At 36.0% G+C, this 15,758-nt stretch overlaps 1 protein-coding gene across 5 annotated transcripts in view; it reads right to left on the bottom strand.

The window, feature by feature from the left end:
• Window positions 1-15,758, bottom strand: part of thraa (thyroid hormone receptor alpha a) — a 44,788-nt gene that overhangs the window by 2,819 nt on the left and 26,211 nt on the right. For 2 of the 5 annotated variants that reach the window (XM_051887581.1, XM_051887582.1), the window contains exons 2-9: window positions 15,171-15,384; window positions 9,713-9,774; window positions 9,134-9,255; window positions 8,900-9,047; window positions 8,135-8,340; window positions 3,929-4,072; window positions 2,544-2,802; window positions 528-772 (exon numbers count right to left, since the gene is read on the bottom strand). In XM_051887581.1, the coding sequence (XP_051743541.1) occupies window positions 528-772; window positions 2,544-2,802; window positions 3,929-4,072; window positions 8,135-8,340; window positions 8,900-9,047; window positions 9,134-9,255; window positions 9,713-9,774; window positions 15,171-15,220 (1,236 nt within the window). In that variant the 5' untranslated portion in view covers window positions 15,221-15,384. Of the gene's footprint in view, window positions 1-527; window positions 773-2,543; window positions 2,803-3,928; window positions 4,073-8,134; window positions 8,341-8,899; window positions 9,048-9,133; window positions 9,256-9,712; window positions 9,775-12,288; window positions 12,436-15,170; window positions 15,385-15,758 lie in introns of those variants that run through there. The other 3 variants (XM_051887584.1, XM_051887585.1, XM_051887583.1) reach the window with 3 other exon arrangements.

Below are 15,758 nucleotides of genomic sequence, written 5' to 3'. Positions count from 1 at the left end.
TGCGTGCAAAGAGGAAGATGAATGTTAAAATACTACTGTAATCTGTGGAAAATTAGCATTATTTTGTAGGCTAATAGTGTAGAGCCCAAATGTAGGTGTTCGATGTTGCCCAAAGAAATTTTCTCTGTCCTTACAACAACAGCTAGAGTTTCTGTACCAGGTTATGAAATAGATATTGAAAGAGTGGGTTTCTTTGTCACGCTTTTATAATAAGCTCCTTCTGAGGATGGGAGGTATGTTGGTACGAGAGGTAGGTTGATGCATGCTAGCGTTTTGTCCGTCTGTGGGAGGGATCTGAATGGCAGGTGATTGTGGAGTCGAAAGGTGTGGAGGCTGACAACTCAAAACATATCCCAGATAAAGCTGATGAGGGACCGACGGTGTAAAATAAAGTACATGTCCCGATTCGGCATTGCATGAGGATGCGAAAATCAAATGCTTCTGGTATGCTTTGCGAAAATAAATTCATGATCAGTTTTGCCCCCTTTTTTTCCCTCCCCAAGTTCCCCTGTGGCTCTCGGTCACACCTCCTGATCCTCGAAGACCTCCAGGAAGAGCGGGGGGAAGAGTTCTGTGGGACACTCCACTTTCATGTGCAGGAAGCGACTGGCGTGACAGGCACCGATCATGCGCAGGTTCGTCACCTTCATCAGCAGCTTGGGCCAGAAGTGAGAGATGTTGTGCTTGCGATGGTTGATGTAATGCTCGAATGCTAACAGGTACATCTCCTGACACTTCTCGATTTTTTCCACACATGTGAGTCCAGAACGATCTGTGTAATGGAATATTAAACAAAGATGAAAGTGAATTCATCTTTAAAGATGCTGTTATAACAGACAGGGTAACGGAAAGTTAACGGGATGGTTATTTCATCATTTACTCACTCTCCTCTGGTTTAAAACCCTTATATTATTTTTCCCGTGAGGAGAATTTATAGACAATTATTTTTGTGTCTGATAACTTTAATAAGTGTTATATTAATGTGTTTTTGCATAAAGCTCACTAAATCAATTGACTACGGGTTATGTTTAACAGGCTACTATTATATTTAAAATGTTATACATCAAGGATTTCTTTAACAATTCACTTGAGCATGAATAGATGTTACATAAAAAAGGTTAAAAATTTAAGATATTTGTAATGTTGTTTTGGCCATGATTCTTTTGACCCACTAGATGGTGCCATTTATCAGTAGACTCAAAATTAAAGAAAACATATCTGATTACATACACACTACCTTTAAAAAACTTTGCAGTTGGTACCATTTTTAAAATGTTTTTGATAGAAGTCTCAGTAAGGCTGCATTTATTTGATCAAAAATACAGTAAACTCAGTAAATACTGTGAAACATTTTTACAATTTAAAAGAACTATTTTCTATTTTAATATATTTTAAAATGTAATTTATATCTGTGATGCAAAGCTGAATTTTCAGCATCATTACTCCAGTCTTCAGTGTCACATGATCCTTCTGAAATCACTGTAATATGATGATTTGCTGCTCAAAACATTTCTTAATTATTATTAATGTTGAAAACAGCTGCTTAATATTTTTGTGGAAACTGTGATGCATTGTTTTCAGGATTCATTGATGAACAGAAAGTTCAAAAGAACAGCATTAATTTGAAATAAAATCTGTTCTAATATTATAAATGCCTTTACTGTCACTATTGATCAATTTAAGCCAAGGCATCCTTTCTAAATAAAAGTATCTTACTGATCCCACATTTGTGAAGCATAAATGCACCATAAATCTAGTCCACATGACTTGTGTGCTATATAAGGCTACACAAAAGCTTTGTGTGAACATCCTTCCTATTGCAGCTCAAACATCATTGGTTAGTTTGTCTTGTCACAAACTTTACATAGGCATCTAAGGATGCCATAAAGCTGCAGCGGAAGGCAAGATTATCAGTGAACAATAACTTTTGAAATTTGAAATTCAAAAATTCTCCTTTTGCGTTCCACGGGAGAAAAAAATGTCATACAGGTTTGAAATGACATAAGGGTGAATAAATGATGTCAGACTTTTTTTAAACCCAAAAGACCTTCGTTCATAACACAAATTAAGATATTTTTGATGAAATCCGAGAGCTCTCTGACTATTCCATAGACAACAATTTAATTGCCACATTCAAGGTCCAGAAAAATAGTAAAAACATCGTAAAAACTGTCCACGTGACTGCAGTGGTTCAACCTTAATTTTATGAAGCGACAAGAATAATTATAGTTAAAATAAAATAAAGTTTTATCCAACAAATTCGTCTCTTCCCTGTCATTCCCCTACACAGTTTACGCTGTAGACACAGTGCAGCGCTTCCAGGTTCTACGTCAGAACGCCGGCTCAGTAATTAAATTGCTGTCTATGGAGGAGTCAGAGAGCTCTCGGATTTCATCAAAAATATATTAATTTTTTTTTCTAAAGATAGACGAAGGCATTACGGGTTTGGAATGTCATGAGGGTGAGTAATTAATGACAGAATTTTCATTTTTTTAATTCTTAGAAACCCATAAATGGCTTTAGCAGATCTCAGTCCATCTCACCTGAGCTCATGAGCAGTACAGCCTGCAGCAGCGCCACCTCTGAGTCATCCAGGTTGAACTGTGACAGGCTCTTGCCTAAATCAAAGATGGCATCAGACACCACTCCTAACCCTCCATTCTTCAGCTGCTCTCGACTGACAGCCATCTCTCCACTCAAGGTCAGTGTCTCGCTCTCTGGGTCATACCGCACCGCTGCACGCAAGGACATGATCTCCATACAACAGCCTTTCAGCAGGATAATCTGGTCTTCACAGGGCAGCTGGACACCAGTGGAGGAAAATAAAGCACAACTGATTCTTGTGTTTTTACAGAACACATGATATCTTTCAGGGCTCAAAAGGATGGTTCGCCAATTGATTGTGAATTGTGCTTGTCAATAACTTAAGGGGGTCATATAAAAAAAAAAAAAAAATAAATAAAAATAATCAACCTGGCTAACATAGATGGGGTTTTGTTGAAATTGTAAGAATGACTTGTGAAAGTCTTGGTAGCATCACTAAGATAGGATTGAAAATTACAAACAGATCAGTAATGTCTTGCCATGCCATCATTTTTGCAGTTTATGACATTTTTGACTGTACTGGAGTTCCTATTTAATTATACTAAATTTTCTTTTTCATTTAGTGAAAACAAATTACATTTATGTGGGAAAAAATAATATTTTACAAATATATTACAAATAAATATTAAAATTATACATTTAAAAATTAAAATTCCATGAAAATATTTAAAATTTGAAAAAAAAAAAAAAAAAATCTAAATGTAAATTAATAATTATAATTTTACAAGTAATACATTTAAAATTATGAAAATTGTAATTGAAAAAAAAAAGTCTGTATTGGGGCCAGTTGAAGTGTTGGCTGGTAAGCACAAATATACATTTTCTAGCTCATTTTCTAGCACAGAAAACCAGTTCTTATTGTCTGGCCTTGTTTTGACAATGACAAATCTGGCTTTTAAAAAAAAGGTCTTTTGGGATTCCTGGTGCAATTAGACATCTCTCTTAAACTAGAGGCTTCAGTGTCCCCCAATGTAACAAGCCAACAAGTGATCATTTGTGATCATTATGTGTTCACATGAGCAATTAGAGTGGCAAAATAACAAGTGGTTCAAAGCACAGCAACAGCCCATAATCACAGCCAGTGCTTTAATGAAGCCATTACTCAAATGCAGCAGCAAACAAAGCGGATGTGAAACTAAAGGAAACACACAAGCAGCCGTGGTTCAGAAAGTACAGGGACAGCTGGAGTCAAGCAGATAATTGCTCCTTCACAGCACTATGACAGTTGCTGCAATAATGCAGCACAGTGTTATTTAGGCTTTTTCAGGCCCGATGGAGAATTCAGCCATTTTATGTGTAGTACTCTACAACAACAGACACTGACCTCAGAGAACATGGGCAGTTTTTTGGCAAAGTCCACGACTCGTGTGATGGCAGGGGTGATAATCTTGGTGAACTCACTGAAGGCCTCCAGGTCGACTTTGTCGTTGTCTGATGTGGGTGCTGGAGACTGCCCAATGTCTTCTGGCTGAAAGACAAACAATGAAGAGGTTTGAAGTGAAAGAAATGTTACTAATGAAATAAAGTTCAACAACAGACAACATTCACATTTTCTACATATTTACTAGCCCCACCATAATAAACAATACATTTCATTTTTACCAAATTTGTGAGAATGATGTATGTATGTTTTGTATGTTTTTAAGTAAATAAATAAATAGCAACCTCTGAAATTTGCATAAATGTATAGCTATAGTATAGGGTTACTCTAACAGCTATAAATGCACTTTCACTATGATGGCATACAGTGGAAAACATCGTAACCTTCAAAAGGTTGGGGTCAATAAATTTTTTTTTTATTATTATTATTATTTTAAAAATTAATCAAAACTTTTATTCAGCATAGATTCATTAAATTGATCAAAAATGACAGATAAAAAAATAAAAAAATAAAAAAATAAATGCTGTTCTTTTGACCTTTGTTTTTATCCAAGAATTCTAAAAAAAAAAAACAAAAAAAAAAACATCATGGTTTCCACAAAAATTTTAAGCAGCATAACTACTTTTTTAACATTGTTAATAAGAAATGTTTCTTGAGCAGCAAATCAGATTTTTGAATGATTTCTGAAGGATCATGTGACACTGAAGACTGGAGTAATGATGCTGAAAGGAATAAATTACATTTTATAATATATTAAAATAGAAAAAAATATTTTACATTGTAATAGTATTTCACAATATTAGTTTTTATTGTATTTTTGATCAGATGAATGTAAACTCGATGCAATTCGCTTATGTGTACACTAACCAAACAAAATGAACTCTGATGACAAATGCTTCGACTGCTTCATAGGAAGAGAATTCAGAATGTTAATTTTAATTTTAATGTTAATTTTCCAACTCACACTCATGGTCATACACCTGATTTGGTCTGTACATCTGGTTTGAATAATATCTCCGTCAGAGGTCTGGCTATTCCTATCTCTGACCACAAGCTTATTGCTTTTGACTTTACATAAATCTGTCCAGTTAAATGTACTGACAACATAACCTAATCATATCATAATGTAAATGTTGTTGATACCAGTACATTTCCAGCTTCTGTTGCCTCCTCTGCTATTCCTGATGTTTTAAATCTCACCTGTCCATCTATGATTTATGATATATATCATTCTCTTATTGCTGACATCTTAGATGAGTATGCTCCAATTAGGACCACGTCTGTTCACATGTCCCACTCCTCTCCTTGGTTTAATGCAGAGCATCGTGCTATGAAAGCAAAATGCAGACAACATGAACGTCTTTTCAGGAAAATGGGTCTAACTGTCCGTTTTCTTGCTTTTTCTGACTATATTGAGCACTATAAAACTGCCTTGAATGTGGCCCGCTCTTCCTATATCTCTAGCATCATTAATAAAGCTAAAAATAGGCCTAAAGCACTATTTAACATGGTAAATAAACTAGTCCAGGCACCAAACCATAGTATCAGCCAACACAAATCTGATGATGTGTTGCTCTTTTTTGCACCACTTTCAGGGAAAGTTGGATGCTTTTTGTTGGACCTTTGGTGAGGAACCGTCCACTTCTACTTATGAGCAAAGTCTACCCAACCACTGACTAATTTTATCTTGACAAATCCATCTTTAATTAGCGATATAATACAGAAATCAAATTCCTCTTCATGCTGGTTAGACCTTGCACCTACTTTCCTCCTGAAACAGTGTACCTCTGTCATTTCTGCCCCTATCTCACACCTTGTAAACAAGTCTTTTATCTCTTCCACTGTTCCAATTTAACTCAAGACTGCTGCTGTTACTCCTATTCTCAAAAAAAAACAAAAAAACAAAAAAACAAATTTGGATCCTGCAAATTTACCTAACTACCGTCCAAATTCTAACTTGCCATTTGTCTCAAAAACCATGGAAAAGGCTGTCGCCAATCAGCTGTAGTCATTTCTAGCCCACAACAATCTATTTGATATCTTTCAGTCTGGTTTCCATTAACAGCACAGCACCAAAACTGCTCTAGTAAAGGTTGTCAATAATATTTTACTCTCTGGTGACTCGGGCAGTTTTTCTATTCTTTTATTACTTGACCTCAGCTCAGCTTTTGATACTGTCTGTCAAAAGGTATTACTCTCTCGCCTTTCAGAGATTGGCATCTAAGGCTCTGCATTATCCTGGTTATCTTCATATCTTACAGACAGGCAATCTCCCACTGTCTCACTCAAACAGGGTGTTCCCCAGGGTTCAGTTCTCGGACCATTATTATTCATTATCTACATTCAGCCTCTTGGCCAAATAATTTGTCGCCACTGTTACGCTGATGACATCCAGATATATACTGCTTGCCAGGCAGATTTGATCCACTCGACTGCCTCATTATCTTCATGTGTCAGTGAGTTAAAAGTCTGGCTACACTCTAATTTTTTTAGCTTGAATTTGAGTAAGACAGAAATTGTAAGAACTGGTTCCCCATCTCTAATAAAAAATATTAAAAATGTTTCTAGGTTAGACCTGATGCTACTTCTATATTTCCATCTGCGACTGTTAGAAATTTAAGTATCACTCTAGACCCATCACTGACCCTACATCAGCAAACTCTCTAAAGCAGCTTTTTTCCAGCTTCGTTGTATTGCGCAACTTCGTCCTTTCATCAGCAGGAAAGATGCGGAATCATTAGTGCATGCGTTTATTACCTCTCGCCTTGACTAACGATATTTTTGTTGTAGATGTAGTGATATTTTTGTCACTACATCTCTCGTCTGCAGTACATTCAAAATTCTGCTGCCAGTATATCAACTTCTGCTAAAAAATCTGCCCACATCACTCCTATCCTATTTAATCTTTACTGGTTGCCTGTATCATCTTGTGTTAAATACAAAATTCTCCTGCTCACCTTTAAGTCACTCAATGGTCTTGCTCCCTCCTATCTTTCTGACCTACTCTCTTCCTATATTCCTTCCTGCTCACTCCGGTCTTCAAGTTCTGAACTTCTTTGTGTGACTACACTGTAAAAAAGAATTGTTGGTTTAACTTAAGTTACCTGGTTGCCTTAAGATTTTGAGTTCACTGAAATTAAAAACTTGAGTTGATACAATGAAGGTGATTGGTTTAGTCAACAGAAGCTCAAAATATTATGTTATCTGAGCCACATTAATTATTGAAGTTGATTTGACAAAAGAAAGAATGTTGTGATAACAAATCATGAAAATAATTTTTGCAGTGTAGGTTCCATTTATCATCATTGGGTGGCAGGTCTTTTACTGTCACGGCACCCAAACTTTGGAACTCGCTACCCTTGGCACTCAGACAAATTACCTCTTTCAGTGAATTTAAATCAAAGCTCAAAACATATGTGTTCAGTTTTAATGTGAGTGGGAAGGAATATAAATCACTCGCACATGCGCTGTTGTACGATGTTGTGCTTTGATATCCCACAATCCTGCGCTTTCCATTCCAAGACAGCTGAGCTAAAAAATAAAGATGGCATCTGAAAGTTGTGGTTGGTGGTTAGTTTGTTTGAAAATGTACGATTGTGACCAACGTTATCCAATTTTTATGTCATTTCTAGTAAGAAATTACTATTAAAGTAATTACATATTTGCTTAGTTATTATCAAATCTCTCTCTGTTTTGTTGTAATTCATTAAACCGTTATGCTGCAGTCTGTCCGAAATCATTTTCATGAGGTACCTTCATGCGCAAACACCGCCTGCAAAGTCACTGCCTGATTAGGCAGCGAGGCAACAAGTCAGATGCCTAAGTTTTTGAACACAGCCAATACTTTTGACTCTCAAATCCTAAAAGCCAACTCTGCCTAACAACCATGGCTGCTAGGCAACCTGTTTTTTTCAACCCTGGACAATCAAACACAATTGCAGTGATGAAGAAATTATTCTTGATGACACTGGGAATGATTCTCAAAAAAAAAAAAAAAAAAACAGCTGACAGACGGATGAGAGCTAGAGGTTATTTGCGATCTTGCTGAGAACCCACCCACCTGTACAATATAGTAAATAATGCTTTGCGTGTGCTTTGACAAGTACAAACTCAGGATCACAGACATACAGACACAACTAGGCCTCTTACTAGGAATTTGCGTTTCTGTTTCCAGTGAGGGCCCTGGGCGTTGGTGTGGCGATGAGCCTCCGTCACCATACGAATGAGCTCCCACTCCGAGGCAGTGGGCTCAGGTCGGTTGTGCAGTGTTTTCACAATCTCCTCTTTCTTCCTCCGTTCCCGGTTTTCCTCGATCAGACGCCTCTTGGCCACACGCTTTGAATCATCCAGCACCACTGCCAGGGACATGAATCACTTGCACAATCACTCATTTAATACTCTCAGTACTTAACAGGAAATGACAGACAATGTTATGTAATGTTATTATGTGTAAGGAGATTATAGCAGGTTTATTTTTTGAAAAACAATGTCTTTCAAAGACTCATATGTCATTTTTTACTGAGACAAGAATCTCAACATCACATTATGCTGAATTAATACTTTGAATATATATATATATATATATATATATATATATATATATGTGTGTGGTCTAAAATATTTGTTAAGCACTGTATATATACATATATATATATATATATATATATATATAAAATGTTTGGGTTAGTCTGGCATTGTTCTTAATAACCATATGCATATGACAAAATTTCAGTCCCCATGAAACTACAAAGTTAATAAATCATACCAAATTATGTTTTTTTGAAAATGTAAAAACGCAGTATGTTTTCTGTAACGGTTGGGTTTAGGGGATAGAATTTACAATATAAAAATGATTATGTCTATGGAGAATCCTCATAAAACACAAAAACCCAACATGTGTGTGTGAAAACTCACAGTCAATGGCCATGCCCACTGAGATGCACTTCTTGAAACGGCACAGCTGGCACTGGTTTCGGGTGATTTTATCAATGATGCAGCAGCTGTCATATTTACAAGAATAGGAAGGGTGAAGATTCTTCTGTATTGTCCTCCTGAAGAAACCCTGTGAGCAAAGGGAAGCAAAATTATGAGTAAATACAGACTGTGATTGCGAGTCAAGTGGTTCATGCCATGGGTTGGAAACCTCACCTTGCAGCCCTCACATGTGATGCAGCGGTAATGGTAGCCGGTGGCCTTGTCCCCGCACACCACACATGGCTCATCTTTCTCCAGGTAGCTGGGAACATACCCTAGAACAGAGATGCTATTCACTAGAAGAGGAGGAGGAGAATGGGCTGTTACAGCAGAATACATACACACACACACACACACCACCTCTACAACCCTGAGAGACCAGTTTTACAACAATGACTGTCATATTGTTATTAACTCCTTTTGTGTTCTGAACGTCATAAATATTTCAAGTATCATGAGGGTAAGGAGATGATAACAGAATTTTTTGTTTATTCCAAAATGATCTGCAGATGGTGCAATTCAAATAAACTGGCTAATCATAGATCTGTTGGTGTGATTTCTGCCATGGCATTTCAGACAAATACTTTTTACCTACAATAATCATGCTTAACATAATTCTCAAAGATATAAATATTTATTTTTGGAAGTTGCATTTATAATTTGCTTTGCTCAAAAAAGGAGGGGACATTTGAACATCATAAGCCCAAAATATTTGGGTTTAGTCTGCAGTGAAAGTGGATCCAAAATTCTTACCAGACGTGCTCTTTATAGAGCATTGACTATTCTTTCTTTTTCTTTTCACTCCATTCGGCCACCTGACGAAAAAGACAGAGAAGGGAGAAATAAGTATACAGTAAAATTTTACTGATTTTCAGATTTTCATTTCACAAGACTGACATTTTACACAAGCTATTTAAAATCTAAAATGTAAAAAAGCCTCCTATATACACATCAGCTGAAAAGTTTGGGGTCGGTATGATTTATACTATTTTTGAAAGAAATCTTTTATGCTCACCAAGGTTGCATTTATTTGATCAAAACTAAAAGTAATATTGTGAAATATCTAAAAATATTTTCTAATTGAATATATTTTAAATGTAATTTATTCCTGTGATGGGAAAGCTGAATTTTCAGCATCATTACTCCAGTCTTCAGTGTCACATGATCCTTCAGAAATCAGTCTAATATGATGATTTGCTGCTCAAGAAACATTTATTATTATTATCAGTGATGAAAACAGTTGTGCTGCTTAATATTTTTGTGGAAACCATGATACATATATTTTTCAGAATACTTTGATTAATATTATAATAAAAGTTCGAATAAACAGTATTCATTTGAAACAAATCTTTTGTAACATTATATCTTTACTGTCACTTCTGATCAATTTAATGCATCATTGCATTCCATCATTATTTCCATTGTTTTACAGTGTGTATTTTAAGGCCTAACGGTAAAAATTGTACTATTATAGCATCATCAAACAGAATAATTACCAAACACTCCACTTGTCTGTCATTGGTCAGGCAAACAGACAGTCTCACAACAAATTCACACCATTGGGTGAGCCAATACAAAGTTCTGTCATGAAACTCTAGATGTCACAAGCTGATCCTTAGTCATTAACTCAATCTGTTTGCAATCACATCATTCTCTATAGGGCACCGCTAATTAGTTCCTGCTGTATCAGTAGCCAATGAGCTCACTGCTCAAAATTCAAATACTTGGTCAGCGTTTACTGCAGCTGTTGCAGTGCTTTCAGAAACCCTCCACCTTCCCCAGCTCCACCTGTATAGATCTGCTATGGGTAATTCATGTACGCATTATTGTACAGCAGCAGCAGCATGTCTTACTTGCTCACAACAGGGTGTCCTGTATGTATTGGCAGCAGCAAGTCCTGTAAGTGGGACCCCAGAAGTAGGGTTGAAGACATCTGGACTAGTTTGATTGTTAAAAAAAACAGTAATGTTCTGGGAGACAGTGTTAATCAACCTATGACTGGCTTTCTACAGTTGTTTCTGCATATTAAGTTCAGACAGGACGAAGTGTTTTAGGGTGTCCTGTATGTATTGGACATACAGGACACCCTAAAACATTTCTGAAGGATCATGTGACACTGAAGACTGGAGTAATGATGCTGAAAATTCAGCTTTCCCATCACAGGAATAAATTACATTTTAAATATATTCAATTAGAAAATATTTTTAGATATTTCACAATATTACTTTTATTTTTGATCAAATAAATGCAACCTTGGTAAGCATAAAAGATTTCTTTCAAAAATATTAAAAATACCAGCTGATGTGTATATAGGAGGCTTTTTTACATTTTAGATTTTAAATAGCTTGTGTAAAATTGTTTGGTTACCAACATTCTTCAAAATATCTTCTTTTATGTTCCACAGAAGAAAAAAATAATAATACAGGGTTAGAACAACACGAGGGTGAGTAAATAATGACAGAACTTTTGGGTGAATCATCCCTTTAACTAAGTGGGAAAAATAAATACATGTGGTGACCATGTGGTGGCACTGTTTTAAAATAATTTCACACTGCATTAACCACTTCAGCTGACTGACATAACTTGTCTGTCAACAGTGTTGAATCATGTTGTAAAACTGAAAGAACAGCAACTGATCAAACCACAAACCAGTTTCAAGTGTTAAACTCCTGTGACTACCTTCATGACTCCAAAACCCCATTGAAATACATAAGCAGCACATTCACACAAGTACCTCAGTTGGTAGTGAACAACAACAAATGTCCCTATCTACATGTGGAGGTTATGAACTCTCTAGCAGCGTACAGCAAATGAACCCGACACACCTCCATGAACTAGCACACAGTCCAGTTCACATGAGGTAATGCTTGTGTATATAGAGCTGAACACATCAACATCGATAGTATCCATATCCATATCACTCAACATAACAATTATGAAGATACAATAGTGTTATATTATTCATATACTGCATGAAGATAAGATTGTGTTACATTACAAATGACCAAAACATGACAATCTACTGAACTCAAAGCAAACAACATGATTTTAAACATTGCAAATAAATGAAATGAATGGGAAAACTTACAATCAAATGCAATGCATTCAAACATTATCAGTCATGTGGGATTTTAGTGTCATTAAAACACACACACACACACACACACATATCCAACCACTAACAATAATGCAAAGACCTTTTGAATCTGTTCTCTATTCCCTCTCGGACAGAACAGTATTAAGTCCTACTGACAATCTGCCCGTACATCAACAGAACTGAACAAACAGAAGGAATGGGATAGATGGAGAAAGAACATTTATATTCTAACCTGTTGACATAATAGTGCTGTAAAATGTGCATGATTGCCGTCTCCCTCCTCTTGCCAAGCTGTCAGCAATCTATCTGCAGTAACAGGGACTCTGAGCTGGTAGGATGACACTTCTCTCACCAACCCCATCCCATCCCTCTCTCCCTCCACACACACACACACACACACACACCTCCTGCCACAGCTCGTGTGCATCAGCCCTGTGAGCCCCACCTCTCTTCCATCACTTACCCTCAGCTCTCATCTTCCACTTCACTCTCTCGATGTTTCTGTCTGACAAAATCATACGCAATGAAGCAAAGGACCCTCTGTCATCTGTCTTTAGCTAAATATAGACTCCTACAGTGTTTCATACTCCAAATACCAAATACTAATATTCAGCTTCAGTATTTCTAGTATATTAATACATTCATGCATAAATCATCAACAGAACTATGTTAGAGCTGAACACAGTGTTATCCATCTTCAGTGTACCAATTTAATGCAAAAAAAATAAAAAAATCAGGCCAGATATACAGGAGTTCAAAATACTGAGACCACTAGTGAAAATACAAATATTTTGCATTATTCTGAATTTATATATGTCCTTAATAATTTTGATAATAATAATCAAAATGATTAGTTTCTAAATAAAAGTATTATTATTATTATTATACATTTTTGTTTTTATAATAATAACAACAATAATTATGGTAATTATTGTTATATTTTTTTATTTATTGTATTTATTATAATATTAATTATTATTATTATTATTGTACTTGTATCAGAATAACAATTTCAGTGAAATGTTTTATTAACATGAATATGAGAATGTAAAAAGTACAAAAATGTATGGAATAACATTTATTTGATAATAACAATAAAATGTTTTGTATTTATGTAAATAGAGTGGAAATCTGGGATATAAAATATTTTTTACAATTTAAACAATTTAAATCACTGCACTTTAGGACCTTAAAGCATATTTACACACATTCATATATATATATATATATATATATATATATATATAACAGACATGCTACACTACTTTGTTTGCGAATGCGAACACGTTAAAAATGAGAGTTTCTGTCTCGTGGCTAAAGCGACACGTGAGCCGATGACACATCAAAGCGAAGTCCACGAGTGGATGTCAAAGTTCCACTTCCTCCTTTTTAATTCCCACACATGCTTTCAAGGAGAGAGGAGCTGAGACGCTGAGAGATGAACGCGAACACTCAGAGCGAATAAGCCGTTAAATGCTCACTCACGCGTGCTTTCTGCTAATCAAATTATAGAGGCATAATTAAATGGCGGGTCGAGGCGAGGCAGGGCGCAGGACAAATCTGCCTTTCAGGGAACCATCTGAAAGTTCTCTAGCTGCATAATAATCCCACAACTGACCCACAGGGCCATAAAACTGTGTGTGAGAGTGTGTGCGGTTGTGTGCATGCAGTACTGAAAGTCTGGGGGGAGGGCGAGACCATGAGGCAGCACATGTGAGAGACACGTGCTTGAACGCTTCAAACACACACACACACACAGACACTCTGCCTCAGTGAAACACTGGTCACAGACAATCCACCGACTGTCGTAATGATTCAGTGTCCTGAATTGTCCCTTGCTACACAGTGGCCCCATCTGCCTTCAGTACATCTCTCTCTTCTGCGCTCTAATCTCACTCTCTATTTGTCTTATTCCTCATCTAATCGTATCATCTACTTGTAAAACACTTCACACATTTGGATGAATCAACAGGCAGACTGGATAACAATCACATTCGTTTAGATTAATACTTACTGCTTCCTGTGCTGTAATGACTCCTTATGTGCGTTTAAACATTAAATTAATGTTGATGTTTGAATTTATTATATACCTTAGTCTGATTGTTCTGTCAAAGCATTGAGCAGTCAAATGTTTGTATAATTACGCTACACTCTATTATTAACCATTGTACCTTACAGTCAATCTATTTTTATGTCTCTCTTATCACTCCGCGGCCTCCTTCATCTCACATAATAAAATAATTTCAACTCAAATCAATATTTCATGTCCATTTATATAGTTCAGTGTAACAATTATAGTAATTTGACAATAACTGACAATTTGATTATAATCTTTATCTTAAAAACTTTATTTATTATATAAAAATATAATTATTATTATTAATTGAGAATGTATCATATATTATGTATTTTTATTTTTATTAATATTCATGTATCATTTAGCATAACAGTTTGAGTGAAAAGTTTGAATTTGAGAATGTAAAAAGTACAAAAAATGGTGTCAGATTTGCTTGATTAGTGACCTAAAATGATAGCGCTATTTTTTTTTTTTTTTAATTTATTTATTTGGTAAGTTGCAAGTGTAATATGCTGGATTTTGTACAGTCAACTCATTATTTCAAAAAATACTCATGGTTTTATCAAAAGAAAATGTAAAAAAATTAAATTAAATTAAATTTACATTTTTAATGAAGTATATTTTTTTTCCACTAGGATCTAATACTTCTGTTAATCAATGAAGCAGACACAGTTATTGGTCATCTCAAACTGGACAAATATCAGCCAATTAGTAAATCAGGGGTAGTTCAGCCAAAAATGAAAATTCTGTCATCATTTACTCACCCTCATGTCATTCCAAACCTGTAAGACTTTCTTCTGTGGAACACAAAAGGAGATATTCTGAAGAATGTTTGTGACCAAACAGTTTCGTGACACTGAGATATTTCTCAAAATGATTCTCTTTTTTAATGTTCCACAGAAGAAAAATAAAAATTATTCAGATTTGGAATGACAGCGTGAATAATTGATGACAGATTTTTTTTTGGAGGGGGAACTATCCCTTTAAGAGCTAACATATTTTAAAAATGGCAAACACTCACACACAGGACAACTCACCGTGTCTCATCTCCCTCTGGCAGGTTAAGCTCCTGCTCTTTGTGTTCCATTCACCTTGATCCCATCCAGCATCCAATCACACGAGACTGAGGCGGACCCGACCCCCGCCGCTTTGCTCAGCATATGCAGGGTCAGTATCAGTCAACTGCTATAGGACGGGTCATGGTGACATACCCCAAATGTATTTCTGGCTCTGAATCAAACGCCTTTATACCTGTTTGAGAGAAAAACATAATTCATCTTAAATTATGTAATAAACAGTTTAAGCAGTGAATTTCTCGATTTCAAATCCTCTACATGATACCTGCTCCTGTCCTCTAGAGGCTGCACCAAACTTCATTTGTAAAGCAGCTGTGACTCAGTTTCAACACATGGTGGTGCACATGCGCATGAGATCATCATGTCTGAACTCTCACCCCCAGGCCAAGCTGCTCTCATTAGAGAGAAAAGGCCAAATGATAAATGCATATCCCTCACGCCTGTGTGTTATTTTTCCATTCCTGCTCTGAAGCTGATATGGCTTCATTGTGCAAGGTCAATAACTCTGTCATTTCCAAGGCAACCGCTCGCCTCTGTCTAATTATAGGA

Source organism: Ctenopharyngodon idella, chromosome 3 (genome assembly GCF_019924925.1).
Source record: "Ctenopharyngodon idella isolate HZGC_01 chromosome 3, HZGC01, whole genome shotgun sequence".
Lineage (NCBI taxonomy): Eukaryota > Metazoa > Chordata > Actinopteri > Cypriniformes > Xenocyprididae > Ctenopharyngodon > Ctenopharyngodon idella.
This window is presented reverse-complemented; position numbering and strand designations above follow the sequence as displayed.